At 34.7% G+C, this 27,734-nt stretch overlaps 4 protein-coding genes across 5 annotated transcripts; 2 read left to right on the forward strand and 2 right to left on the reverse strand.

Annotated features, from left to right (window-relative positions):
• Positions 1–4,447: 4,447 nt before the first annotated feature.
• Positions 4,448–5,796, forward strand: LOC143459755 (uncharacterized). Its single transcript, XM_076957021.1, has 3 exons — positions 4,448–4,637; positions 4,846–4,913; positions 5,017–5,796. Exons 1-3 carry the CDS (start codon positions 4,570–4,572, stop codon positions 5,784–5,786), a joined length of 906 nt encoding a protein of 301 aa, XP_076813136.1. The 5' UTR covers positions 4,448–4,569; the 3' UTR covers positions 5,787–5,796.
• Positions 5,797–10,057: 4,261 nt separating this feature from the next.
• On the forward strand, positions 10,058–13,113 carry LOC143459753 (lysosomal acid glucosylceramidase-like). Its single transcript, XM_076957019.1, has one exon. The coding sequence runs from the start codon at positions 10,847–10,849 to the stop codon at positions 12,392–12,394; it is 1,548 nt and encodes a 515-aa protein (XP_076813134.1). The 5' UTR covers positions 10,058–10,846; the 3' UTR covers positions 12,395–13,113.
• On the reverse strand, positions 13,104–17,051 carry LOC143459751 (ATP-dependent RNA helicase SUV3 homolog, mitochondrial-like). Of its 2 annotated transcripts, XM_076957016.1 has the most exons (15): positions 16,745–17,051; positions 16,466–16,604; positions 16,111–16,198; positions 15,699–15,815; positions 15,520–15,630; positions 15,256–15,447; positions 14,934–15,137; positions 14,696–14,813; positions 14,494–14,618; positions 14,307–14,397; positions 14,064–14,192; positions 13,780–13,976; positions 13,493–13,705; positions 13,291–13,394; positions 13,104–13,215 (listed from the first exon to the last, which is right to left on the reverse strand). In XM_076957016.1, exons 1-15 carry the CDS (start codon positions 16,892–16,894, stop codon positions 13,151–13,153), a joined length of 2,043 nt encoding a protein of 680 aa, XP_076813131.1. In that variant the 5' UTR covers positions 16,895–17,051; the 3' UTR covers positions 13,104–13,150. The 2 variants fall into 2 exon arrangements, with proteins under 2 accessions (XP_076813131.1, XP_076813132.1); XM_076957017.1 differs by lacking the exons at positions 13,104–13,215; positions 13,291–13,394 and having other exon boundaries at positions 13,506–13,646.
• Positions 16,941–27,023, reverse strand: LOC143459750 (RNA helicase Mov10l1-like). Its single transcript, XM_076957014.1, has 20 exons — positions 26,127–27,023; positions 24,325–24,468; positions 24,104–24,257; positions 23,854–23,976; positions 23,282–23,418; positions 22,978–23,082; positions 22,698–22,815; positions 22,471–22,610; positions 21,332–21,484; positions 21,032–21,234; positions 20,752–20,826; positions 20,533–20,679; positions 19,956–20,129; positions 19,240–19,455; positions 18,802–18,960; positions 18,627–18,710; positions 18,461–18,550; positions 18,159–18,359; positions 17,568–17,777; positions 16,941–17,417 (listed from the first exon to the last, which is right to left on the reverse strand). Exons 1-20 carry the CDS (start codon positions 26,257–26,259, stop codon positions 17,307–17,309), a joined length of 2,877 nt encoding a protein of 958 aa, XP_076813129.1. The 5' UTR covers positions 26,260–27,023; the 3' UTR covers positions 16,941–17,306.
• Positions 27,024–27,734: the final 711 nt, after the last annotated feature.

A 27,734-nucleotide genomic window follows, 5' to 3' on the forward strand; every position in this document is an offset into this window, starting at 1 on the left:
AATATAGTTGTGTATAAGTGGACTACACTCCACTGCAACACATTTCAGCGAACCTGAATCATTTGGATAAGGTTTAGTTTCATAAATACATCATGAGAAATATGAATAGGAGCTTATTGTTTTGAAATCAAAAATGGTAGGTTTGTGATCATATGGTTCTGTACAAATACGGTAACAAACTAATGAATTTTTGCATATATATAGTTGTTTTTACTATTGGTTAAAATTAGAAGCTCGCAATATAAACTACATTCATTAAGCATGATTTTTTTTCAGTGTTCGTACAATGTGCATGTTGTACAAAATGAGGTATGTGTTGTTACACAGAATACACACATCTAAGAAGGCCTGAAACCTTACATTTATATTTAACAACGTTACATTACGGCAAATTTTAGCTGTCTATTTAAGTGTAAAAAAATGTCTATTTAAGCTTAAATATTTGTATCCAGAACACGCTAAACATATTGTATCATTCATTTTCATTACAAAGAAGGAAATATAAGGTCTTCTTAAATTCCTTACACTATAAAAAATCATTTTATACTGTTTTAGATTTGTGTTACCATAAAGTTGCAAGTATAATTAGGCTGTGCAGATTGTCCAAACATTATGACCACAAATGAGGTTAAAACAACAATTGATTGAGCAATCTGCTGTACCCTAGAACACAGCAACCTATTTGGTTTGATAGCAGATTAACACACATCCGAAATGTTTTAAACACCATGTCATGATTGTTAATAGACCTTTTCCAAGTTACGGCCTTCATTTTTTTTGGATGGCAAGATTTTTTCAATAGCCTATACTTAAGAATGGAAATTGTCGACCCACTTCAATTCTTTTTTAAATTACAAGTGTTCTGGGCATCAGACTGTAAAGATTTTACTCAGATGAGTAGCATATGAATTCCTTTACATGATAAAGAAATAATATTGAAAATATGTTGCCTATGGTTTCTATTTTACAGCGGTTCGTATCCTATGCAGTTGACTTGTTCAATACGACATCTAGATATGTGGTCAATGAAGCACACGATATAAAATGCGTAAGGGTTTGTGTGTTGTTTGCGGCGCAATACATAGGCTAATTTTGTTTTGCATATCATGCAAAGTTTAAAATAATCAACTAGAGGTAAATACAAATGAATAACTACATTCACACAGGTTGCAAATACCACGCAAAATCCGATGTCTTCTTTACTTTTGCACTCCAATATCAGGAGTCTTAATTTCTTTTATATTTCCTCATAAATCATTTCCATTCAGGCCTTCAAATCGGATGTGCAAAAGTACTAGAGACTTCCAAACGCTTATGCATTTTACATAGCATGCTTCGCTGACCACCTATCTAGGTGTCATATTGAACAAGTCCAGTCCAGTCCAGAACAAGAACAAGTAGGATTCAAACAGCTGTAAAATAAAAGGCTGCCACTATTTCATCGAAAAAAAAAATCGTGCATTCAAAGCTAATTTTCACAGTTTCTTGGTAACCTAAGTTAAATGTTATCACATATAGTAACCTAAGCCTAGCCTATTAAGTATACCTTCTAATCTAAATCTTCAATAAAGTCTTAAATAGCTAAACTCTTTGCATCCCATTCTCCTAAGCTAACCACCTATCTTTAACAACAGGCTGCATGACCTACTTACGTAGAAATAATCACTTTGAAAATAAAAACTACGCAACATATTTTCAATATTAATTTTTTTATCGTGTAAAGGAAATCCATATGCTACTCACCTGAGTGAATTCTTTACAACCCGATGCCCAGAACGCATGTGATTCAAAAAAGAATCAAAATGGGTTGATACTTTTTACTGTTAGGAATAGGTGATGAAAAAAATCTTATCAGCCAAAAAAATGGTGGCGGTAACTCGGAAAGATTCTAGGCCAGGAATGTCTAACCCCCGGCCCGCCGACAAGTTGCATCCGGCCTGTGAGGATCTGTTATCAGTTGGTGCTGACATAGACAAGTTGTGCAGCCAAAATCAATGTCAAATTTCACATTAAACTGAATTATAACGCACATTTCCAAGAATTTGGTCTATTTAGTACTTTATATTGCTTAAAATTGAAATATAGCTTGAATTAAATGCTCTTCGTGCATAAATGTATTTATTATTTCTATATTGATAAGTTATATCTATCCCTCCGAGAATTATAACATCCGTATTCGGCCTTTGAAGGAAAAAGGTTGGACACTCCTGATCTAGGCTATTTAAAATGATTTTGTTTCACATTTTCACCCATTAAATTTAGGTCTTTACCAAAACAGACTACTAAACCATAGCATTAAGAAAGTAAATACCGGTAACCTATCATGAAAAGATTAGTATGGACCATATGGTTTGACCAAGAACTATTATCCTGAACAACTAGGCCTAGGCCCGCTGCTGGTAATTGTAAATGTTAAACAGGCCTAAATCGTAAATTAAGACAGATTTAGTTTTCGTAGCTTCTTAACACTTTTACAAACGTTTTTATCATTTGGTGCAACCACACTATGCTGATAAAACTGGTGCAAACTGAGGTTCTTTTATAATGGAGACCGCACCTTTTTCAGAGTTACGGGCAGTCAAGAAAAAAAATAGATTTCGCAATCTTTTATGTTATTGAGCTTAGGTTTTATTTAAAGAATTGCGCTGAGTACCGCTAAAAAATCTATATAATTTACTTAAACAACAAAGGAAAATTACAACAGGTACGGTAACAACCTAATCGACTTTCTTTAAAGCTAGCCTAGAAGTAAAACGTCTTTTGTTCCACAGAGTCACAAGGCAGCAGTTCTTTTTCGACGTCGACGAATGACGTAATAACATTTTCACAATATCTTGTTCCGGTTTTCATGGGAATTAAGCTACTTTTGAGACTACCTATAAAAAATCTAAAGTTACAATTTTTTAATAAATACAATAATATTTTCAATTCAACAAACACCTAATTAGTTTCAAAGCATGTTTTTAATTAATTATAATTTTCATTTCAGGCGTTGGAGACAAGTCAAACAAACAGAACGCAAAAGCTTATGCCTACTTATATCACTAGTGTGCTTTTTAGGCGCTTGTACTAAAACACGGTCTCCGGTATGAATTTTGTTTGTAAGTTTGTTAACATAAACGTTGTGCAAAATTTTGTTATACTTTACTGATTTTTACAACATCTATCTTCGGTTTGTGTCAAAGAAAAACACAAAGATTTGTAAGTCAGTCATTTGACGTTCCACCTCAACCAAGTTTTATATAGCATGTTTGCCACCAGGCATAATTCCAACAACAAAAGGATGCTTAGCTGGTCAATGAATTCTTTAATGAACCAACGTTTTGCAAACCCAAACCCATGAGGGTGAGCTTTGTCAAGGAAGATTAAAATAATAGAGAATAAGAAATATTTTTGAAAACTACAATTAAGCATATAAAATATTATTTATTTTCTATTACAGTAATCTGCCCCAACGAAGCTTACCCGCATGGATTTGCGAAATGTTGGTTCATTAGGCTAAGATTAAAGAATTCATTCACCAGCTGAGCACCTTTTGTTGTTTAAGTTTTATATAGGTTCACTTCAAACAAAATTACGCAAAAAACCTAATTTCCAAATTAAATCAACCTAAAACAAGCAAGTGCAAGTGCAAGTGCAGTGCACTCGCTGCTTCGAAACAGCGACTTTAAACAGCGACGAGCAACTAGCCTACATTGGGTCAAATTAAGCGGTCATTGACATCGTTGCAGTCATCATAAAAAGATTGACGTTTCAAAATAAATTTTAAACCAGAAGTAATTAACGCACTGTTGTTTGGTTTAACGGAAACATTTCCATATTTTACTGAATAGATCTGGAACACATATTCAAATGGCTTTCAGCTAACAAACTATCTTTGAATATAAACAAAACAAAACATATGATTTTTTCAACTTTTTCGAAAAGTTTGTATCATAATAAGCCGCTAATGGTTTACAATTTTCCAATTCAAAAGGTTAAGAAAATCACGTTCTTAGGAATAAAATTAAATGAAAATCTATCTTGGATCCTTAAATGAATTATTTATCACGTAAACCAAAGAGATTTAAACACATGAGTAGAAACTTCTCTTTTGCGCATGACGTCATGTTTGTTTCTTTTATTCTCTTGGAGCATATTCTACTTTCTCCACGGTCACGGTTCACTACATAACAATAAACATGCAGACGACGACAATGATTTTCAGATCTGTTTGCTGCTGGAACAGATTAGTCTTATTATTAGGGTGCAGTTATTGGGATCCATTGGGTGTTAATTTTAATTGAAATTAATTATTGAAATCAGGTGAGAGTTTTAGGTTCAGCAATTAACTTAGTTTCAGTTCCTTGAACTGATAATGCTGCTGTTTTGTATCAAGGCTTGGCTTAGCCTACTTGAATTGCGCGGGAAGATTTTTTCGTTCACCACATTTATCTTCGACCAGGCAATTAGCAACTAAACTCATTACTCATTAGCATAGGCCTTATGTTGCAGGTGTTGTGTCATTAAAATAGGCTACTGAAAGTCTGATTTCAGATCTTGTTATTGTGGTGCAGTTGTTGGGATCTAATGGATGTCAACTTGAAGTTAATTATTGAAATAGATTGTGACCCAGAAGACGATGCAGCAAACTTCATGTAAGATACGATATGCCTATTAATCAATTAGCCAACTGCTGTTGAGCTTGTCCTGTATGGCGGTCACCCAGAGTGTACGTTCTCGCCAATTTATAATAAACAGCCAAGCAAAACAACAAATTAATGTAAGTCGTAACGAGTATTTGAAGTAATACTGTACTGATATATTGATGTCATTTAATCTGATAATGAAAATATTTATTTGCAGATGTGGACAATGTTTGCATAACTGCACAAGTAATGAAACTTTGCTGGCTCATCAAAAAACTGCTCACGGTATATTTGTTTTTTGTTTGAAACTTATTTCATTTTGAGCTCTATCATTGGCAGATTCCGATTAAAAAAATCAAACAAACTTAATTTTACACTTGTCTTGCAGAATCTTCTTGCAATAATGTTACAAGAGAAAAGCTGATGGAATGGTGGGAAACAGTGGGTGGCGTTAAAACAGATCTAACTGCAGATGCGGTTAACTATTTTATGAAGCTATTTTCTTCGTACAGTTCACCGGATGAACTGTTTCATAAATTCTCCTGTGATGGAATTACGTGCATCCCATCACTATTTTTCTTGCCAAGAAAATTGTCACTATGTTTAACACGAAAATTGTTTGATGTATTTTTATCACACGTTACCACTGTTGCACACAACAAAAAGGGGAAACACTTGACATTACACAAGTTAACCCGAGACGAAGAATTCATAATTCAGTACATAGGTGGTTATATTTTGCAGAAACTCACTAAGCGCTGTATAAATCCGAGAGAAATAGATCTATTGTCTTGTTTAACTGATTATAGTAATGAAACCACTAATAGTTCCTTGATTTCCGCTTTAAATAATAACAATTATGGACATCTTACAGTTCCAGCGAAATCACTAGTGAAATTGTTGATGTATGTAGAAAGTGTCTTTAGGAAACAAGACATAAAGGAGCACATCATGGAAAGTTGCATGTCTTCTTTGAGTGTTTGTAACATAAAAGATATATTTGAAAATCTTGTTTTTGATGAATGTTTGCAAAAATTGTGCATGAAAATATGTAAATTTTACGTGAAGATTAGATGCTATCAAAAAGCCAATCATTTAAATTCAGTACTGCATGTAACCTCTGATCAAAATGTAAGTCTGAGAAAATCATTAAAATGAATGTACATTACATAGTTGTCTTCTTACATGTACTTCGTCAGTTTTAGCTCAAGAAGGATTAAGTGTTACTGTATTGTAAGCAGACTGTCAAAACACTCGAAATCAAGTTATTTTTTTCGCTTCGGCATTGGATCATCGCAAACATCACCATGTTTCCAGTCAATAACGTGATTTACATTTGACCCCTTAAGTGACTTGATATTCTTTTTGCACATTATCACATTTTCAAATTGTGCATATTGGTGAATATCAGGCACTTCATTTCGACGGCCAGTTTGTCTCATATGACCGAAATAGGCCTCCAATGGGTCTTGGTTTAAGCGCTTAGTTAAGACGTATGAACCTTCTGGGCTGTTCTCCAACAAGAATTTCACCAATTCAGCAATGGCCATGGATGTGGAAACTAAACCGTCGTAGGTTTGATGGCTCAGAAACTGCTTTGACTGTTCGGAAACGGACCCAGTTAAACTGCTTTTCCATTGTTTTAACTCTGAAAGGAATGTATTAAGCCATTTCAGACGAGGATCATCAATCGTTGTATATGGTTTCAAGTCAGGGTTGTATGAATAATTTAATCTGGTGTTCATGAGGTCAAACCACTTATTCATCAAACCAGCAAACCACGCACTCATCTTCATTTCTTCTCCACCACGACTCTTCATTAAACTGGAGACAGTTCCAGAGAGCAATTGTGCGGCATAGCAAACCCGCATTTTTGCGTAACTCTTATGGGAAAAATGGCCATCAGTCAACTTGCAACTTCTCAACTCTGAACTTTCAAATAGGTAGGGAACATGGCAAAAATGCTTCCACAAAATGAAATGTTGATTGTACTTCATTATTCTAGCTCCACCTGGACGGCTGGATCTCACACAGTTACAGGCTGTCTTCAGCAAGTGTGGAGGGTCACTAATCAAATAAATAGGCATTTCTGGCTGATAAATATTAATGCACTTGTAGGGGACGGTCAAATTGGAATTATTGAGCAATTGGAACAATTTTCGGTTGCAGGATGCACCATCAGCAACAAGTGCTAAGACTGTAAAATCACATCCGGCCAAGGATTCAACCACTTCCCAGAACATGCTAACCAAGTGAAATGCCTTTGTATTCTTGGTGGCATAAAAAACAATAGGCCGGGAAAAATTGCTGAGGATACTCCTACCATAAAATTGTAGGGCATGTGTGGCAGGAGCTTCATTATTGTATTGTCTGTCGACACCCAGATCAACAAATCCTATTATTCGGTCTGTTGCTGCATTATACACAATATTTTCTTTCACTGTAAACAAAATAAGCAACAGGTTATATCTTGTGCATATACAGTTAATAACTTGTGTCATTGTTTTGTCATAAAGCATGAATAAGAATCTTACACAGTGTGATTAATAGTGTTAAAAATTCCAAGAAAAGTTTCACCTTTCATTTCATCGATTGATATAACGAGAAATCGTTCATGTGATGCTAGACTGAGACTTTTGGATTTCAGTTCTTCTAAAACATTATCTTGAATGCCAGGTGCAGTGCAGTAAACGTTTCTGAAAACAGTACAAAAGTGAGCAAGTGAAACAATTGCTCGTAGTTAGCTTGTAGTAGCCAAATTGCAGAGAACAGAACCCATACGCTACCGATAGTCATTTAGGGTGCGTGAGCTTGGTAGTCGTAAAATGCCACTTTGTCGTAATTCTTCATAGGCGCTTTTACTTTTAGCAGCTAGACTCAAACAGAACCTATAAAGAAAATTGCAAGGGTTGATTTTAGCACGCTTTTACGAAATAAACAAAAATTGAGGTCAACTGAACTTAGTTACTCAGTAGTAGTTCAGTTCTGAACTTAGTAGTTATTCAGTAGTTTATTACTCAAGGAGACCTAAACCTACTTTATTAACTCAGGGTGATATCTTTCCCCATTTCTTTTCATACTATTTAGCTTTTGCTGCTCTTTCCAAAAGATTGAGTAGAAGTTATCAATTTTATCCTCATCTTGAGCTAAAAAAATGTATGATATTAACGTAAACTTCACAAAAACACACGACACAAAAAGACTGAGTTATATGCATTGTGTAGGTGCATCACATTACATTTGTAGCTTCATTAGAATAGTTATAAGTAACATATTCTGGATTACCAGCTTTGTAATCGGTATGATACCTGCTTTAACAATGGCTGTCATGTCATCTGACATAATTTTATCTACCTCCACTTGCACCGTATCATCAGCTAACAGAGTCGAAACCTTAGCTTCTAATTCTCTAATGCTAATAAAGAATTACTTCATAACAACAAGACTATCTTAAATAATACTGTTTTATTTCTATCTTCTGGCATTGCTCAATCTACATATAGTTAAGTGTAAAAAGCACAGCTACTGACACTGACAATCTTGCGAATGAGACTATTACTAATAGGATTACGAAGTGCAATATCACCAAATTTCATTAGCAGTAAAGGTGGAGGTAATTCGAGATGGTAGGTTAAATGTTGGCTGCGCTGATCGTTTTAAAGGTTGATCTTTAACCATATGGTAATAATTTAGCCTTTTCTGGTTGAGCCGTCCCTCTTTTTCATCTACACTACAACAACTCCTGCACTGACCACTTTCCTTGAGAAAAAGTTCACAACTTGCATTTCTAACAACAAGAAATTTGGTTCATTTAACAAGAAAAGTCTCTCCTTCTCCTTTTTTACAAATTTTCTCGAAGGTATCTTAAACAGAGTCACGGCAGGTGACCTGTTGTTGCACATTGGTAAACAGCACAAATTTGCCATTATTTCAGACTATTTAGCTTATTTCAATAACTTAAAGCCTGCAACATAAGAACTGTACTATTGAGTCTTAATCTGTAAAGTTTTTATTCTGCGCGTGGAGCGAAATTTTATGCGCAGATGAAACAATACAATATGACTCGGTCTATCTAAATTTTTCATCCATTCATTTTATTTTTCACCTTAAATGTGGTGAACGAAAAAATCTTCCCGCGCAACTCAAGTAGGCTAAGCCATGCCTTGATACAAAACAGCAGCATTATCAGTTCAAGGAACTGAAAATAAGTTAATTGCTGAACCTAAAACTCTCACCTGATTTCATTAATTAATTTCAATTAAAGTTAACACCTATTGGATCCCAACAACTGCACCCTAATAATAAGACTAATCTGTTCCAGCAGCAAACAGATCTGAAAATCATTGTCGTCGTCTGCATGTTTATTGTTATGTAGTGAACCGTGACCGTGGAGAAAGTAGAATATGCTCCAAGAGAATAAAAGAAACAAACATGACGTCATGCGCAAAAGAGAAGTTTCTACTCATGTGTTTAAATCTCTTTGCGTAAACTAAGAACTAATTTAACAATGACCAAGAAACAAAAACCTTATTTAAATAAAGCTGCACAGATGTTTTGTATCACACTCTCGTGAAAAGTCGTTTATATGTTACTGTATCCCAGTTTAGAAGCATGGTCACCAATCTGTTGCAAAACAACTTTAGAAAATATGCAGCAAGTATATTGAGCTAATATGTGGTTATAAAACTAAAGTTTATTCAAATCCCTTGAAGGACTGAATTTTCTGTCTATATATTATATAGCTTATTTAAAAGTGAAATATACACCATCATGTTCAAAGGCAAACATCAATTGTTTCCTCCATTATTTTCAAATTTTTCTAATAAATTCGTTGAGATATGCCAATTCGCTGAGAAATAAAAACATTTTTTGCCTTCTATTCCTCAGTAAATCCCTAACCCAACAAACCATTCGAAGTATGAGACCTAAAATTTGGAATTCTCTGCCTTATAACGTCTCGTTTGCCGCTGCCACTTTAAGAAGGTACTACAATCGCAAAATCTACGCAGGTTATTAGTGTATATGTTCAACCATTGGTAAGAACTACCGAGATGTGAGTCGGCCGCATCTTTGGGATAGTATCAAGGGCAGGCGAACCCAATCGCTACAGCCTAATGATTTGAAACTTTCAGAAACTATGACAATTTTTTTATAAATAATTATAATATTATTCTGCTTCGTCATCACCCTGATGTAAACCAAGATTAGTTCATATCACTATTGAAATAAAAACATTAAAAGACATCTTCTTAACTTGGTTGTTTTGAACTTTGCTGATGTAAAATCGCCTGATGATCAAGCGTCCAATCAAAAACCGCGATTGTGTCACAACATGGACCAACCTGAAATTTTGTGCGCGATTATTATATAACTCGCTGTCTCGCATAAAGCACAGTGTTTATGAAATTTTTACTTTCTTTGTAGCTGTAGATTAGTCTTAGATAACTAAAACTAGTTGTTAATTGTGTACTGTACTGTGAAACTGATGTCTACTCTATACCTTAATAATACAATGCCAGATTGTGATGCGAAGGCAATCTTTCTAAAAACGAGTTGCAAATTGGATTAAATTGAATGTAAAAAAGTGAAAATTTTGGTTACAGTGGATGAATAGGTAACCAATGAAAGTGTTTGGGAGTGTTACAAACTGTTATGGTTATACGATTAAGCTAAGCCAATCATTTCTAATTAAGCTCATCGCATTTTTTTGACGGAATATTGCCAAATAACTTACCTTTTTGTAGTTTCAAGTCACATAATATGATATACTGGATAAGATTTGCTCACAAAACTTAACTGATTCAACGAATACCATTTGTACGTGCTAAGTTTTGATTGATAATAAAAAATTGATGCTTTTTGATGAACATGCTTGAAAGCTTAAAAATAATATTGTTATTAACACATTTTTAAAATCTACCTGGGAGATAAAACAAGCGTTTAAGTTGAAAAACATGACAAATTGTTCAACTATAAGTCCAAACAAATACACTAGCTATTAGTATTGATTAAATAACTGTTTGTAGGTTTGTGATAAATGCCCAGATCCAAATATTCAGGTTAATCTTTTTTAATAGCTTAAAGCCTTGATATGGTATGTAGCTAATTGCGTATGTTGATAAGTGTCATACTGTGTGCCTCCAAATACATGAGATGAATGGTTTGTTAATATTTTTTATATTTAGGTCTGGATGTTTGTTAAAAAGTAAAGTTACAGGATGAGAATAGATAAAAACATTTTATTTTATCTATGTTTAATTATTATCAAGATATCAGCTGATTCTGATGCCCCATGCATATCCAGGGACTATGGGCATGGCTCAGTTGTTTGTGTATGCAATGCCACCTACTGCGACACTGTAGTATCTACACGACCAGTTCCTTTTCAGTCTGTTAGCATTTACTCTTCAACCAAATCTGGATCACGGTTTGATTTTGGTGTTCAAAAATTGTTTGGTCTATCCCCATCGATTAATACCAACCCCACTGTGATTACATTGGACTTTGAGAAAAGGTATCAAATGATTAAAGGCTTTGGTGGGGCTGTCACCGATGCAGCTACAATAAACATGATGTCCCTTTCAGCCAAGACCAGAGAGAACTTGTTGCGATCTTATTTTGGTGTGAAAGGTATCGAATACAACATTGGAAGAGTACCGATTGCTAGCTGTGATTATTCAACTCACGAATATACATACCTTGATACACCGAATGACTTCAACCTAACAACATTTGCGTTGGCCAAAGAAGATATGGACTACAAGATACCGATTCTTAAACATATCTATAACATTACGGCCAAACCAATTTCATTGTATGCCAGTTCCTGGTCAGCGCCTGCGTGGATGAAGACGAATGATAATGAGATTGGAAGAGGATGGCTGAAGGGTCAGGCAGGTGACGAATACCACAAGACCTGGGCAAAATACTACACCAAGTTTTTTGATGAATACAAAAAGCATGGATTTGAGTTTTGGGGCATGACTGTGCAAAATGAGCCTTCAAATGGTTTATTAACCAGCTGTTCTTGGCAGTGTCTTGGTTTTACTGCTGAAACTGAGAGGGACTTTATCAAGACTGATTTGGGACCTGAAATGCACAATGCTGGTTATGAAAAAATAAAGATAATGATTTTAGATGACCAAAGAATGTTTTTGCCAACATGGCCGAAAATTGTTTTTGGTGATAAAGAAGCTGAAAAATATGTGTCTGGTGTAGGAGTGCATTGGTATTGGAATTGGTTAGTAGGCCCTACTGTGCTAGCAGATACTCACAATGCATTTCCAGATAAATTCATCTTAGCCACAGAAGCCTGCAATAAGGATTCTCCTGGACCAGACTTAGGCAGTTGGGACGATGGAGTTAAATACAGCAATGACATTTTAGACAATCTTAACAATTGGGCTGTTGGTTGGGTTGATTGGAATATGTGTTTAGACATCAATGGTGGACCAAACTGGGCAAAAAATTATGATGACAGCCCAATTATTGCCAATGCAACTGCTGATGAATTCTATAAACAGCCCATGTTCTACCACCTTGGCCACTTCAGTAAATTCTTGCCAGAAGGTTCTGTCAGGATTCACTCCTCAGCTAACACAGAAGGCCCATTAAAATTTGTTGCTGCCGTAACTCCTTCTAAGCAGACCGTTTTGGTTGTGTTGAATCCATCATCTGATGAAATTCCCATTACCGTAATGGGTAAACCATATAGTTTCAATTACACCATACCTGCTGATTCCATACAAACATTTACCTGGAATTAATTTTTGTGTACACAATTGTTGATAATTGATTCTTGTTGAAGTGCAATGCTGAACTATGTTTGTCTAAGTTCGTATGGTCAGAAAAGAAAAAAGTAAACACTTTTTCTCCAGCAATGGTGCAAATATTGGAGTCAAACATGCGAAGATGTCAGATATTTAAGCCTGACTTAGTTTAGTGTTGCACTTAAAAATTTTTATAGTGTTAGAAAGCATGCACCTCAATTGTTGTATCGTCAACACATATCATAATGTTTATACATACCTTCAAAATTTATTGATTTGTAAATTAGGGAATAATTCTGTAAAACATTTGTTTTTTAATGGAAATGTTTATAACAAGACAAGCGGTACTTGTGTTTACATAAAAGGTTCTTTCATTTGTTGTTTATTTAACTTTCTTCAATTCAACATAATGTAGGTTAGCTAGTTGCAAGTTTCGGACCTTTATTAATTTGTAATTGTTGATGGTAATTTAAACCTACACTGTGAACATTCAGGAATTGTTTTGAATATTGATGTATTAAATCAACCTGTAAATAATTTAAATCTTTTCTGCTTTATGTCAATAATATTTACATTTGTGTTGGTGGCATATGCAATGTCATTTGTGTGCAATCAGTTAATGATTTCAAAGATATTTGCTTTGTGGCAGCATAGCTGCCGAAAGTTTGCTTAACCTCTTTGTTGGCATTATTAATAAATCACATGATTTCCAAAAAGCTGAGTCTTTAATATTTGCCTAACAAAAAGATGTCATTAGAGGTCATCCACAAGAAACTCCTTAAGGTCCTCCCATGCTTCCTGGTTTGATGAAACAGGCGCTGTAAAATGAAATATACAAGCTTACAGGAAGTAAGATCAGCAGAAATTATGACAAACAGTGTACGTTATATCACCTTTGTCAGCTTTTGATGAAACCGATCTGGATGTTACTTTGTCGACTGTTTTAGACATGTATTTCACTTCGCGATTGTCAACAAATGTACCAGGAAATCTAAAGCTAAGTTTAGATTTGTTCAGCAGTTAGAAAGTTATTCTATTTTACCAAATCTAGGTTATTTCTGAATGTGTTTGCATGTTAGTATGTCAAAAATTTACCTTAACCAGAGGTACAGTCTTATGCATTCATGAGTATCTTCTAAAATCAACATCCCTTGTTTTTCTCTTGCTTGTCGTGGTGGCCAATTTAGTAACAATTTTAAATCTCCTGCTGATATTTGCTTTCCTTTTGAGTGCATTTTAGCGAATTCACCTAAAACGCCCACAACAAAACCCCTTTTTATTGAGACTGGGCTCAAGCAAAAGGTGTACCTGATAATAAGATGAAAAATAATGCATCTCTAGAAACTTTATACTATGATATGATTTGTACTTAAAAAACTTACATGTCGTTAAGCGGCAATTTTACATTTTGTAAAGCTTTTGCAATGTCCCTACATTCTTCCAAGGAGCACAGAAAATACAAAGAATTATCTGTTCCACACAGTGATATGAATGATGTTAAGACATCATACAAAGAAGTGGTCCTCATCACATTTGCGAATTGTTTTATTTTGTCAAAAGACGGGTGCAAGCCAGCTGTCTAAATATGCTGATTCGTAAAATAATTGTATTGTTTAGATAAAAAAAAATCACTTGAGCTTTTTTATACTGCGTCCTATGAAGCAACCTCTATATCAGGAACTTTAGTTCGAAGCAATCTATGTAGAGTATTTATGTGTTCTGCTTTCATTGTTGTCACAGCACCATCAGGATATTGAGATCCAAATCTTCCAGCTCGTCCAGCTATTTGCAATGCCTGCAAGTAAAATTATTTTAATCACAGTTAGGTTTGTGATAATCGCTTACGTTTATAACACACAGTACGTATATTTCACATTAAGGTCAATTTAAACGATAAAAGAAAACTCACGTGATAAGGTGTTAGTGGCGCCTTTACCCGTTCTCCTCCTTTCACTAATGTTGTTTTTCTCACATCATTAAATATTATTCTCTTTATATTTCTGTTATAAAAGACGTAAGGCATGCATTAAGTAATAGTTTTTCAGCATCTAAACACAGATAGTTGGTTTGTACACTACGGACCAACCACAACTCACAAATTGAGCCCCATCCCAATTGCATCGGTAGTTACAAGAATATTGCACTTATTATCTGGATCATTGAATTTCTTGGCTTGCTCTATCTTTGTGTGTGGCGGAAGACTCCCATATATCATTGCAACCTGTAAAACAAAACGGCAAAATGTTTTACAAATATAATCATATCTTATGAATTGCTTTGCTGCTTTCCATGAATTACTTCAGTACTAGCATCTTCCAAAAGCCGTTTGTATTTGTAAATCTCATCTTTGTTAAAACATACAACGCAATCACCGGAAGTCAGTTTGTCAAGGGAGATGACTGGATTTTTCTTTACCCTTGGAAAGTAAGTTGTTGTTAGTTCATAAAAATTCAAAGAAATTTTGCAATAACTGTTATAAGTAAAGGAGATAATCATCACCTAACAGAAAGCATCTTATGGTAAATAATACTGGTACCTCAATTGACCAAGCCTTTTGTATTTTTCAACGGAAAGACAATCACCACATTCATCGACTAATTTCCTAACAACTTTTATGGCCCGTTCTTCACCACAGACATGGATTTCATCGGCACAAACCCCTAGAAAGGCCCTTGTCCAAGCCCAGCCTCTTTCAATATCAGATACCATTTGTATTTCGTCTATTATAGCTACATCATATCTGTGTGAAACAAGCTTTAACTTGTTTTTTTCAAAAAATGTTTTGGAGATTGAATGGATACAAATAGACAAGAAAAAGCAGGAAGTGTTTATTAATTACATAAGAGGAATTGACTTACATCTTATTAATATTTGTCATTTCCACTGTGCAAGAAACCTTTTCGGCTCTAGAATGTTTTCCAAAATGATAATCCTGATCATCACCTGTTATCATATCACATGAAACTCCTTTGTCTCGGCTTTTCTGACAAACCTCTCTAGCTAGAAGCCTTAGTGGTCCACAGTAAACTCCTGAATCTGCTTCATAGAATCTACAGACCATATAGAATAGGAAGTTGTGATATATCGTGTCCCATAAAAGAAAAATGCATTATGTATCCTACCTTTGTAAAGCAGCATGTGTTTTCCCACTATTTGTCGGTCCAGCATGGAAAATAACTTTTCTGAACATTGACCTGGCTTCAGGATACCACATTATAGGGTCAGACAAATCACTGCGGCAAACAAAAATTTCTTGCAAATATATGTTTTACATAGCAGTGACGCATACACCATGCCTTACCTAATCTCTTTCATTTTTTTAATTTTCTTTGTATTTGGGTGTAAAATGAGTGTATGATCCACAAATAGAGGAAGCAATGCTGACAGGTCATATTCTTTCCTTGATATTTTGCGCAATCTGGATAAAGCAAGTTTATGCAGGTAATATGCTATCTTATTAACTTATCCCATGAAATTTCTTTATAATCTGATATCAATGTAACAAAAATGGGTTTGCTCTTCCATCTCAGCTGTGCGTGCAAAGAAAATAAAAAAACACACAAATACTAGTCGCATAAATCTTTCAGAAACCTAAGTTTGTTAGTACAGTATACACATTTATTGTGAGTTATGAACATACCCATAACAGAAACTACACAACAATAGAAGTTGGCATACGCAAACAGCTAAAATTTAAAGGAAACTTTGCTCACATATGATGTACTTTCATTGACAAAAGCGTGCTACCCGGCTTTTTTGATGCTTCCTTTAATTTTTTTAAAGTTGTTCGAGAGAGAGCTCCTAAAATGATATCATGTACAGTAATGAAACAGCATATTGTTTTCTTTGCGCTGACTTTAAACAGATATCTGAAGAAAACAGGTTTCCCAAAAACTATAAATCTCCAATAAATTCTAAGCTCATACAATGCTTATCGATGAGGTATAAACATAGTCGAATATTGATACCAAGAAAAGTTTGTTTTGGGAAAAGAAGGTGTCCCAAAAAAATATACGTACAATAGTACATCATCATTTCAATATTTAACATTTGCACGAGTGCACCCACTTGGTATGCCATGAATCGACATTTCTTTTTGAATTTTTTTGCTGTGCTCAAAAGAATGGAATATGTGATTTGCCACTGAAGGAGGCACTGGAGTAGATATATATGAACCAACGCTTGTTCGTTTTTCCTTGCAAAGTGACTAAAATGATGAACTGATAATTATTATTAAAAAGCTTCACTGCCTCACTTTCACTCCATTTTTTATGTAAGTTAAAGCAAAATAGACATGTGCTTTGCAGTACAACTTCATAAAATATCAATAAACAAAAGTTGTGATACCTGGCTGGTAGAACTTTGCCGCATAATTTTGTAGCTAACTTCATACTGATGAGTATTTATGCTTTTTACGACATGAACATTTCTTCTTAAGATGTGCAATACATTAGGAAACATGAACTGTATCAGTCCAGGCAATACATGGGCTACCATAGCGATTCAAGACACACATTAATTTTTGATAACATGCCTACAACACCTGTAAGGGAAAACATGATACAGACTGAAATGTAGCTTTGAAGCAATATGAAATAAACTTAACACTAGAAAAAAAATTGCAGTGAAAAAACTGTGGCAAACCAAAATCAGCAGCAGATGTAAAAACTTAAACTAAAACCTAAACTTAGAAGCAGTGTAAAGCTAAGCAATGAAATTATGAGGATGTTAAATAAAAAAAAGTACGAAAGTGACAAAGTAAAAAAAAAAAACTACAAAGAACAAAGGCAGTGAAAAATAGTCAAAAGAGGGGCAACATAACAAACCACTAAATGTACAAAAGGCTATTTACATTTGTACAAATGTACAAACGCTGCTTAAAAACAACAGTATCTAATGTTTGCACAGTTTATTTTCCTGCTTCACACAGTTGCAACGATGGCAAAAGTTTTGAAATGTCGGTACCGGTGTAACCACCATTATTTACACAGTGTTGCAGGAGAGATTTCCAGTACTTGTCCTGTAAAAGTAAAGCATTATCTATTTCAGTACATTAGACACATCACAATATACAAACTATAACAGCTATTAGATAATATAATAAGCTTTAAAACTAAATACTGTAGTATTTTTGTGTGTTGAACAATAAGATGATGTTTCAAGTTCCTACCCTGGCTAAAACAAAAGGATCACCAATAAGTATCATAAGTGCCTGAGCTCTTGTAACAGATACATTAAATCTTTTTGGATTTGAAAGAAAACCCAAGGCGGATTGTAAACTGCCTTCCTCTGCAGTACTGTTTAAATTTGAATATGATCGTACTGTGGAGAGAATGATTACTTTCCTTTCTTGACCTTGAAATTCTTCTACTGATCCAATCTGGCACAAAAAAGAATATTTAGTGACCATTACAGCAACATTTTATCAGGGAAAACTTTATACAAAAACATTGTGGCAAAGTTTAAACAAAGGTGCCTTTACACTGGATGCGAGTAACTTGCGTTACAGTAAATGCATTGTATAACAAAAATGAAAATGAATGCATGCACATGTCTGTACGCTAAACACATCAGGATGCTTATCCACAAATGACATGACATGAAATGACAAACACGACCGTTCTGATGTGACTGCGATGGCATGCAGCGATCATTTTTAGTGCATAGACAACATTACAATGCAAACTATCCCAAATGAAATTGTTGTATGTGTCACATTCAATATACAGCCACCTTAATGCTCAATTTGCAATACCCGTACCTTCACATCATTTACATGAAGAGCTTTGAACATCATTCGAATTTTCTCCACCTGCTTTCTGTAAGGGGTAACAACACCAATGTTGCTGGGATGGCAACCTGTTTCCTTGTTGTTTAGTAAAAGTTTAACATATCTTGTAACTTGCACAATTTCTGTTGCATTGAACCACGATGGGCAGCCTTCTTCACGTAATTGCATTCCCTGGAAAAAAGGAAGGATAAGAATGACCAAATTTTGCTGTGAGAGAATTGCACTCCCAAAAAATCTGCACACCCGACGGCAATTAGATATGCAAAACTCACCACAATTCCATGAAAGATTATCGGGAACTGCTTCTTTGGTAAATGTTCCCATAAGCAGAGTGATGAAATAATCTCCTCATCAGCACAAGGCTTCAAAAATTAGCCGAAAATCATTAAAATCCTGCAATAATCATACTTTTCTCATGTCATATTCCCCCTTGCATACCTGCAACTCATTGTCATAGAACATCATCGATGGCAGACTCAAAATTGCTGGGTGAGAACGATAATTATTTACAAGCTTCGTGACCTGTAGCAATTGAACACAGAACACAGTCGTAGAAATTTGGGCCCAAAGACCACATGAAACATCGCTTGGAGATATTTTTGCTTCTGCTTACCAGCACCGGATTGTATCCTTCGGAAAATGCAGATTTGTCCCTCGAGTAATCTTCAGAACGCATTAATCTCTCGAGCAAGGAAACATTTAAACCATAATACAAGGCAAATGGTGACTTCAATACAGCGCCAAGCTGCTCAGGATCACCAGTTAAGATGATCTGTGAAGATAAGCACTAAGTTAGAAATGATTGCAATTTTGTCATGGGTTGGTAGCTGCGAGTTACTATGCAGTTCAGTTGCTTTCAACAACAATACACACACGAGTTGTGAAACTTTTAAAGTTGAATGAACAAAATGATATCAGATGACAGAATACATACCATATTGCTTTAGATGTTAACAATTATATAACTAACCTCTCACTTTGGCCTTACCTTGCAATTATTAAAAAGAACTAACTTTTGACAAGAAGTTTGTTAAAAGTGGAAGGATCTAACCTGCCCTTTGTAAGCTAATCCAATTGGTATCAAAGTCTCAGGTTCACTGGCTTGTCCAGCTTCGTCAATACAAACGTGGCTGAAGTGATCTGAGCGAAGGAGAAGAGTATAAAAGTTCCCAGCATTGACACATGTTGTTAACACAATTTGATATTTTGATGTAATGAGCAATGCTTCTTCCGGATGACAATACCGCCTAACAGTTTCTGGAACCGCCTAAAAATGTTATTGAAAACATTACCACTAACAGAATCATCAAATAAATATATTTTCAATATTTACACAGGAAATAATGTAATTCGAAAAATATATACTGTTAAATAAATAAAAATAAAAGTTTAATTATATATATATCCTGTATATTTGATCATGTATGGTTATCACTTATCACGATGTATAGGCCACGTATAATCGTTTAAATATACATGTAAATATTTCTGACGTTTGCATGAGTATAATATATAGATACAGTATCATCTCCTGTCTAACATGAGCCGGTGGCCTCTATCTTTTTTAGCTATCTGGATATAATGTTTATAATGTTATAGCAATTGAATCTATAGAATTTGACTTCAATCATAATGATTTTCCAGGCTAAACAGTATGCAGTAATGATCTTGTAATGTGCAATAAAAATGCAACGGAGTCAGATTAAACAATAACAAAAGTACATCAAAGCATCATTCCGTGTATTTCCAAACTATGGCGATATTCACTTGTGGTGGTCTTCTGAATGCATTGAAGCGAACCATACTCTGTGTTGTAACCTTTCCAGTGGCATGCAGCCTTTCACACAGTAGATCAACTGCACTGTTGGATGGGGCACAGACCAGTATTCGAGAAGATGGTTTGCGGATGATAATTTGAATGATGGCTTCCACCAATGTCACCTTAAATGTTCATCATGTCATAATATTTTGATTACTGGTAAAAAAGGTGGTCGGGAGTATTTTAAAAATGTAAATCTTTTGCATGTCTGTTAAGGTTTTCTGGAAATTGCACCCATGTGAAATTTAAGTATATACTCATTTGATAATAATCTTTTATTCTGTTAGTAAATCATAGTCAGCTTCATACGTTAATATTTACAACTAAACCAGTTAAAACGATTTATATAATACAACAAATTATGCTCAAGGGTGCAATTATGCATGGCTACTATCTGTTACACAATGATTAAATGTATGAAAAATTAAGATGAAATAATTACGTAAGTTGGAAACATCACCTTATAGTACCAATGAGCACATTTTGTAGGGTTCAGAAAGTTATTATAACAATGGCACAGTTTACCGTTTTGCCTGTTCCAGGTGGTCCAAACAGCACATATGGTCTTGGCACACCTTCACCAGTAAGAATTCTTTCCACAGCTCGCTTCTGTCTTTCATTCAGGCAATCATTAAAAAACTCAACTTCCTTTGATTTTCTGATTCGGTTTGTCTTTAAAAACAAATAGTTTCCGTTTTGGGGCTGCAGCAGTCTATTATACGGTGCACGGTACACTACACACACCTCAGTTTGCTTCTTGTTATTTTCTGAATTATCATTTGAAAAAAGTATGTACTGGACAAATTTTTGCTTTGCAACCTGAGAAAACATTTGTAACAACTTTATTTAGCTATTTATGACCCTGTCCGTATCTGAGGTCATCTTATCAATGTGTTTAAGGTAAAGTGTTATCAACATTATAAAAGCCAAACTGCTTTACTATAGTTAGGCAATTCTACAATGAATCATAGAACAATGTTTCATTTAGTTATATAAAGGGTACTTGTAGAAGTATTCACCATACATTAATTGCAAGATGACATCTTCGAAAGGGAGTTCGGCTGTAAGTGAAAAATGCATTGAAACGATCAGAGTCTTCTAAATCAGCGTGTAGTCTTTCATGAAACTTTAAAAGAAGTTCTTCCGTTTCCAAAACAATATGGTGAATAAAACCATGATATTCTGGCCCACAATTATCCTCTATACCTCGACAAATGACAATGTCACCTGACAAGACAAACAGATATTTCAAATAAGGTTGCAAAATATTTTAAAATAACATTGATTTGTAGCGTACTTGATGCAGTACTATCACTCAACTTACCAACACAAAGACTGGGCTTCCCATCCAATACACCTGGTACATTCAGAACCAAAAACTCCCCTCGATGCAATAAAGTGACGTTGGTCATCTGAAATGATTCGATTTCTGCTTCCGTAGCTAACTCCTCAAGATGCAACAGCACAGAGAAACGAGCTAATACAATCCATAGAAATTATTACATACATATAGAGTTGCACGTAATTGTCAATAATTACGAACCTTACGTAACGGAGCTGTTGTGACGAACGCTTGGGCAAATTACGTCAATACGCAACCAACTTTTTTGGTATATTTTAGAAGATGAGAAGACATACAAAACAACAATAACTAGCTTTTTATTTGTATGCATGCACTGTGTACATGCAATTGAAACCTACAACATCTACATTCAGCCCTTGGTCCGCATTGCCGTTTTCCGAAACCGGGCAATAGCAGAAAACAACGCTTGTAAAGTAACCTAATAACCATCTTTTGAAAACTATTACTTCGACCATAAATCGAATATGGAAAGTATGGCAGTGACACTGTGAAACTGTTAAAGTAATATCACACTGAACGAAGCCCACTAGGAATATCACTTTTGTGTCACGTGCAAAATTAGATCAGACTCAATGTCGATAAAGTTATGATATGCAATTAAATTTGGGGAAATGTTGGTCATGAAATAAGTCTGATTAAAAACGACTGAAGTAAAAACCTTCGTTGACATTTTAACTTGCCTTAAACATAAAACAAGAACAAATTGAAAAATGCTTTAGCAGAAAACATGATTTTTCTGGAAAAAAACATTTCGACTGCTGTCGAAAAGAAACGCAAATTTCGTGAAACTGAAACTCAATATTAAGCAATTATATACATGTCATATAAACCTGCTTTGCCAATAAACACAATATTACCATAAAACAATGTATGCGGTAGCAGGAAAAATTATGTAATTAAATTTAAGTATTTATGGCCATGTGAAATGTAATTACGTGCAAGACTAGTGCATATAATTCCTTCAGTTTCATCAACTTCAACAACACATGCTAGGCTTTCCAGTCGTTTAATTAAAGGCTTTCTGGTCCTTAAATTATAGAAGAAACTAGGAAGTTATGAAAACTAAAACAGTAAAAACTTATCATCAGTAAAACACATACCTGCATAATTGCGAGGTGTAAGTGTTTCATTTAAGCACGGATATAATTTCAGAATGTCACCTCCGCTGCGAACACAGGTTTTTAAACTTTCTGGTAAGGCAAATTGAGGAAGAAATGATGGAAGTGCAGAGTTTGTTTCGCTGAAACCAAAAATAAAATAAATACCAACACATTTCACCACAGTTGTAAAAATTCTGAAAATATATATGACGTTGAAAGTTTATTACCTTTGTGGTCTTTTACCACGCAGTGCCCATCCACTTTTCCGTGAAGCAAAATTTTTATTATCAATTGGAGGACCTTTACTTAAAAACTTGACTTCAGTTGCCCGCCAGGTTTTCTTCCCTGATAAAAAATGGTGGCACTTATGGATGTGAAATTCAAAATATTAAACACAGCGTAATTTTTGTTTGTGTTTGCTAATTTTCACTCAAATTACAAGCAATTTTAATTTCTGTTCAAAGATACATTTTTCTTTATTTGTTAAACACGCAATATTTTCCTCACCTTGTTTGCTTTCTATGGCTGTGAGAACCACTTGGTCTCCTTTTCTGGGGCAATATTTGTCAAAACAAGATTCTTGGTCAAAGAATATATCATCATTGATAAAACCTTAATACATCCAGATACCATGGTGAAAAAATGTCTCCTGTCGCTTTGCACCTCAAGTAACCAATTTAAATAATCTGTTTTCAAACTTCGAGAGATAATTTACAAAGATTGCATTTCAATGCTTCGAACCCAAGTTTTAGCATGTACATTCTATTGGCAGTCACACGAAACATTTACATGTACGTTATTAACAATTTACCCAAGTTATTTCTGTCCTTCCTGGGTGCAAAAGTTACTGTACCAGTCATCTGCTTAGATCTAAGAGGATGAATGTCGTTAGCAACGCTTCCTTCAGCCACGTCGGCTTGAACCCAATCCCCCACGTATGGCTTAAAACTGTAACGGTTCAATTAGTTTATTTATGCAAAATATCATGTAGCATCAATGCATCATACAAATGATAAATATATACAATTTAAGTTAAGCAAAATAAATGCAAGGTACAACCAACGTGATTGATTAAATGTTTTGCACCAAGCACAACATTACTTAGATCTAAAAAATATCTCAAAGCTAAAAAATTCCAGTGGTTAAACCAGTAGTTCTCAAACTTTCACGATCTGTGTCCTCTGTTCTTCTATAAAGAGAAGAGTTTTCGGAACTTTAATACGATATATCCGATTATCCGTTATATCCGCATCTGTTATATGCGAGGTTTACTGTAAAGCCAACAGTGAAGGCCGTTGCTTGTGGCTCCGGCTAAACGCATCGTGGCCCACTGTTGGGAACCAATGTCTTAAACACATGTCACAAAGCTAAAAATTTCCGTACTTTTTCATCACACTATTAAAAGAAAAAGTGACAACATCTTCAATGGTTCCTTTCTTTCCATCAAAATCTAACGATGTTATTTTCCCAATCATCGTTCCTCTCTTTTCGTGAACAGTGGCAATCCTGAAAGCAAAGAAAGTGGTATCTTCAGTCAACCTCTGTATGTAATAATGCAAGTCTAAATGTATATTTGGTGTCGTATTATAAAATCAGGTCTATAAAAATCATCTACAATAAGATAAGGATCTACCTGAACTCAGAATTGCTATCATCCCACTCTTTTTCTTCTTTCAGTAGAGTAACGCACGTGGCTTTCCATCCGCCACCAGCCCGAGTCTGTTCTGCTTGCACGTGAACAGCATCACCAACTGATGGGCAGTTATTGTTCCCAAAGCCTAAAATATCTGCAAATCAACAGCTTTTGTTTACAACTTTTATCGGTCTAGCTACAGATGATATTGTAAAGCAAACCTTTCATGGTAAAATAGATGTAGTGATCTATTAAGCCATGATCATCAAAAATGCTGGTTACTTTTCCATATAAATCACGTCGCTTTGTAATACATTGAACAGAAGCTTCTGGTTTGCATGATGCACCCCAAAAAAAGTCATCATCTACAAAGTTAACAATATAACATTTTCAAAAACGGGACCAGAATGCTACAACGAAAAGTGTTGCATTAATAAAAAGAACTCTAGTATTTAGAGCCAGCTAAGTGCTTTGTTGTTCACTGCTATGCAATCAAACGGCCTTGTTTCTTAGTTATAAGCCATGATGTGTACCACACTGCATTTTTTTCCATGTGGCACAGATAAAAATTTATCTAAAGTAACTACATAAAAATAAAATAAAACCAACTACGTTGGGCAGATTTGGTGCCTATGTAGAAAATACAATCTTGCATGTACATTTGAATACATCAAATACATACAGTAAAATAATGTACACATTATATTAATTTTTGTGATAAATGATATAAGTATATAGTACCATTTACTAAATAATTGTAATAGTCCAACAGTAAAGATATGGACCTGATTTGCAAATTGGTTTACTAATACAGTTAACCTAAAAGTTTTTTAGCTTTCCCATATCGAGTAGTTTATAATGTACACAACTATTCAGTTCTAGAAAACGGAAAACATTTTCTGAGTAAAAACTGCCATCTTCTATGAGTGAAAAGATTTTCCGATTGCCTACACTTATGAATTATCATCATAGCGAGATTCTTTTTTAAACTGCAAGCAATTTAGTCATCGGATTTTAAAAATTTTACACAAGCATAAAACATGATTTTTTACAAAGCAGAGTCAGATGTTTTGAAATGTTGCCTAGTTTTTATTTTACAGGGTTTTTAACTTTACACACTGGGATTACTACCAAGATTTATTCTGGGATGTCACAACACACGATCAGTTTAATAGGCGACACATAGTGTATCGAGTGTACAGCTTTTACAACTTAAAGTACCGCTTGATGCCACACATATTTTTATACTCTCCATGCTAAGCTAATCACATATTGTGATGTCACATCAATAATTCCAGTGCACAAGGTTAGAAGTGACATATAATGGTATAATTATAAATTAAGCAACACCAACTTTTTTGATTACATAAAGAAACCCTTATGTCATTCACATGTGTGAGTAATCAAAAGATTTGAATCCAACTTTCATTTTTTCCAATTCTTAAAAACCAGTGTTCCTTTATATTTAAACGCTTTTATTGGTTTTATTAGAGTAGATTTTGTTGTCCTTTTTGTTTCACATTGCAAAACTAAGCACTGAATGCGTCAATCGTCGTAAATTAAATCGCACCATATCAATTTGAAAATTGTCATCTATACTTTGTAAACTTTGTAAAGCTATTGTAAAGGCCATAAAAGCACGGCATGAACTTCCATAATTTTTAAGTTTCAGACTATTTTAAAAGAAGATTTGGAATAAACTATTTCAGAATAATCAAGTATTCTGTATTTATTATTAAGTATTAAGTATTCTGTATTATAGTCACATCTGTATTGACAACCAGATGATGCCTACTTCGCTAAAATGCTTGCAATTTAAAAATCAGGCCAGTTCAATGAAGATTATTTGATAATTCTCATCGTATACGTGATAAAAAGAGCCCACCACTCAAACATCATAACAATGGCTACTCAAAAAGGTGTAATACAATTTGGATATAGGCATTCGAAGTAAACTTTAGAAACTTGGTTTTACTAGTCTGTGTTTTATCAAGTTAACATTGCGAAAATCAGTTAAACTTACCTGCTTCAACTTCAAGGCCATTGAACCAGTTAAGAAAACTTTGAAAATCTTGATCTTCTTTTGTGATTCTCACTGCATTTCCAAAAATGAAACTGTCAACACTGTACAACAGATTTGAAATTAAACTCACCATCGTGGCTGTTAAATCACAACCAGATCGTGTAGGAAGCTATCAATATGGGATACTAGAGAAACAAATCTGCAAATGACCTAGAAATCATAACCTGCAATTACAGCACCAGTCAGCTAGTCCTGGTTACCTATTCTGCTCGATAGCAGAGCGCTTACAGCACTGGGCTTAAAATAATGCGACACATGTTTGATGCCAAGCGACAGCGGCAAGGCATCAACAAAGCTTGCTCCTGTGCACTAGTCCTGGTGAACAGTTCCAAACTCAGGCAACACAATATAAAAAATAAATAAAAAACCAAATAAAAATGCTTGTGTCTATTATAACTTGCACAACGACAAGCTCAGTAATCAGTGGGTTTAAGTCGTTCAAAGACGTTCCTCGGATAAGCTTTTTAATATCATACCTGTTTTTTGTGCATTTAATTATTATTCACAGATGAAGTTGGCTACCTATTTTCTTCATTGGTGGCTAAGACTTAATTATTTGATCACGTGACCGCTTTTTTGGGGAATTCCATAAACCAATAATCATATGATCAATACACTTAGCTTTTTGCATGAATGAATGATAAATAAAAACGTTATATGTCGTATTAACTTCATTATCATTAGAAACATGAAATGACAATCGTATCAAGTTCCCTCATTGTTGGTTCTGGATATTCCAACTCCAAAATTCTTACAAAACAACGAAATCAACAGCAGTTACACCACTGCTTTTAATTGGTATACTAATATGTTACTGTAACACAGTTCAACATGTCTTCATCGGCATATTTATCATTTTTAAATGAAAACCTTGTTCAAAGTTCATGGTTATGCATAATATAATTTTATAATTTCAATTCTATTTAATCCAGGGTGAATTCTATGTGAGTTACGTCGAAAAGCGGCGTAAACTTGGTTTGACCTCAGTGTCACATAAAGAAATAGTCTTAGCGAAACCGTATTTAAACCGTGGCAACTGCAAATTCACTTTCCTCTTTTGTTTTTTCTTGAAAGAGCACAGTCTCTGTGACAGATTTTCTTTTTGTGCAGTTTATTTAACGATTTGCACCATCATTAAAGATATTTCTTGCAACTACAATCAAATTGAAATTAGTATATGGATTGGTATCTCAATCTTTATCCTCAGGCTGAAGAAAGTCTTTGTTCAACTTAAACTCGGCAATGATTTCTCATCGCTTAAGTTCTGGTTACCAAGCCACTGGCACACATTTTTTATTAGTTAGCTTAGAATTTTTTTTATTGTATTGTAGGAATTTGAAGCTGTTAGTCAGGAGCACTGAACAGTAGCAAGCGTCGTTTATACTTGGGACAATTGAACCCGGTTTGCATTTTTAAGAACTAAGAGCTCTAACCAGTGTTTTTTTTAAGGTGTTTTGGGGGACCGAAACGGTCCCCCAAATTTCTCCAGCGGTTTCCCAAAATTTGGACTTGCTACTCTGGTCTTGCTAATTTGGTCTCTTAAAACTA

This window comes from Clavelina lepadiformis, chromosome 5 (genome assembly GCF_947623445.1).
Source record: "Clavelina lepadiformis chromosome 5, kaClaLepa1.1, whole genome shotgun sequence".
Classification (NCBI taxonomy): domain Eukaryota; kingdom Metazoa; phylum Chordata; class Ascidiacea; order Aplousobranchia; family Clavelinidae; genus Clavelina; species Clavelina lepadiformis.

Coding starts and splice junctions, on each gene's coding strand:
- LOC143459755 (XM_076957021.1), top strand. CDS start 4,570: ATGGATGTCAACTTGAAGTTAATTATTGAAATAGATTGTGACCCAGAA. Junction 4,638..4,845: donor GACGATGCAGCAAACTTCAT/GTAAGATACGAT, acceptor ATTTATTTGCAG/ATGTGGACAATGTTTGCATA. Junction 4,914..5,016: donor TCATCAAAAAACTGCTCACG/GTATATTTGTTT, acceptor CTTGTCTTGCAG/AATCTTCTTGCAATAATGTT.
- LOC143459753 (XM_076957019.1), top strand. CDS start 10,847: ATGAGAATAGATAAAAACATTTTATTTTATCTATGTTTAATTATTATC.
- LOC143459751 (XM_076957016.1), bottom strand. CDS start 16,894: ATGGTAGCCCATGTATTGCCTGGACTGATACAGTTCATGTTTCCTAAT. Junction 15,448..15,519: donor ACACATGCTGCTTTACAAAG/GTAGGATACATA, acceptor TATGGTCTGTAG/ATTCTATGAAGCAGATTCAG. Junction 14,619..14,695: donor TGGAAGATGCTAGTACTGAA/GTAATTCATGGA, acceptor TTTGTTTTACAG/GTTGCAATGATATATGGGAG.
- LOC143459750 (XM_076957014.1), bottom strand. CDS start 26,259: ATGGTGAGTTTAATTTCAAATCTGTTGTACAGTGTTGACAGTTTCATT. Junction 23,977..24,103: donor GATAGCAATTCTGAGTTCAG/GTAGATCCTTAT, acceptor CTTTGCTTTCAG/GATTGCCACTGTTCACGAAA. Junction 18,551..18,626: donor TCTATGACAATGAGTTGCAG/GTATGCAAGGGG, acceptor TAATTTTTGAAG/CCTTGTGCTGATGAGGAGAT.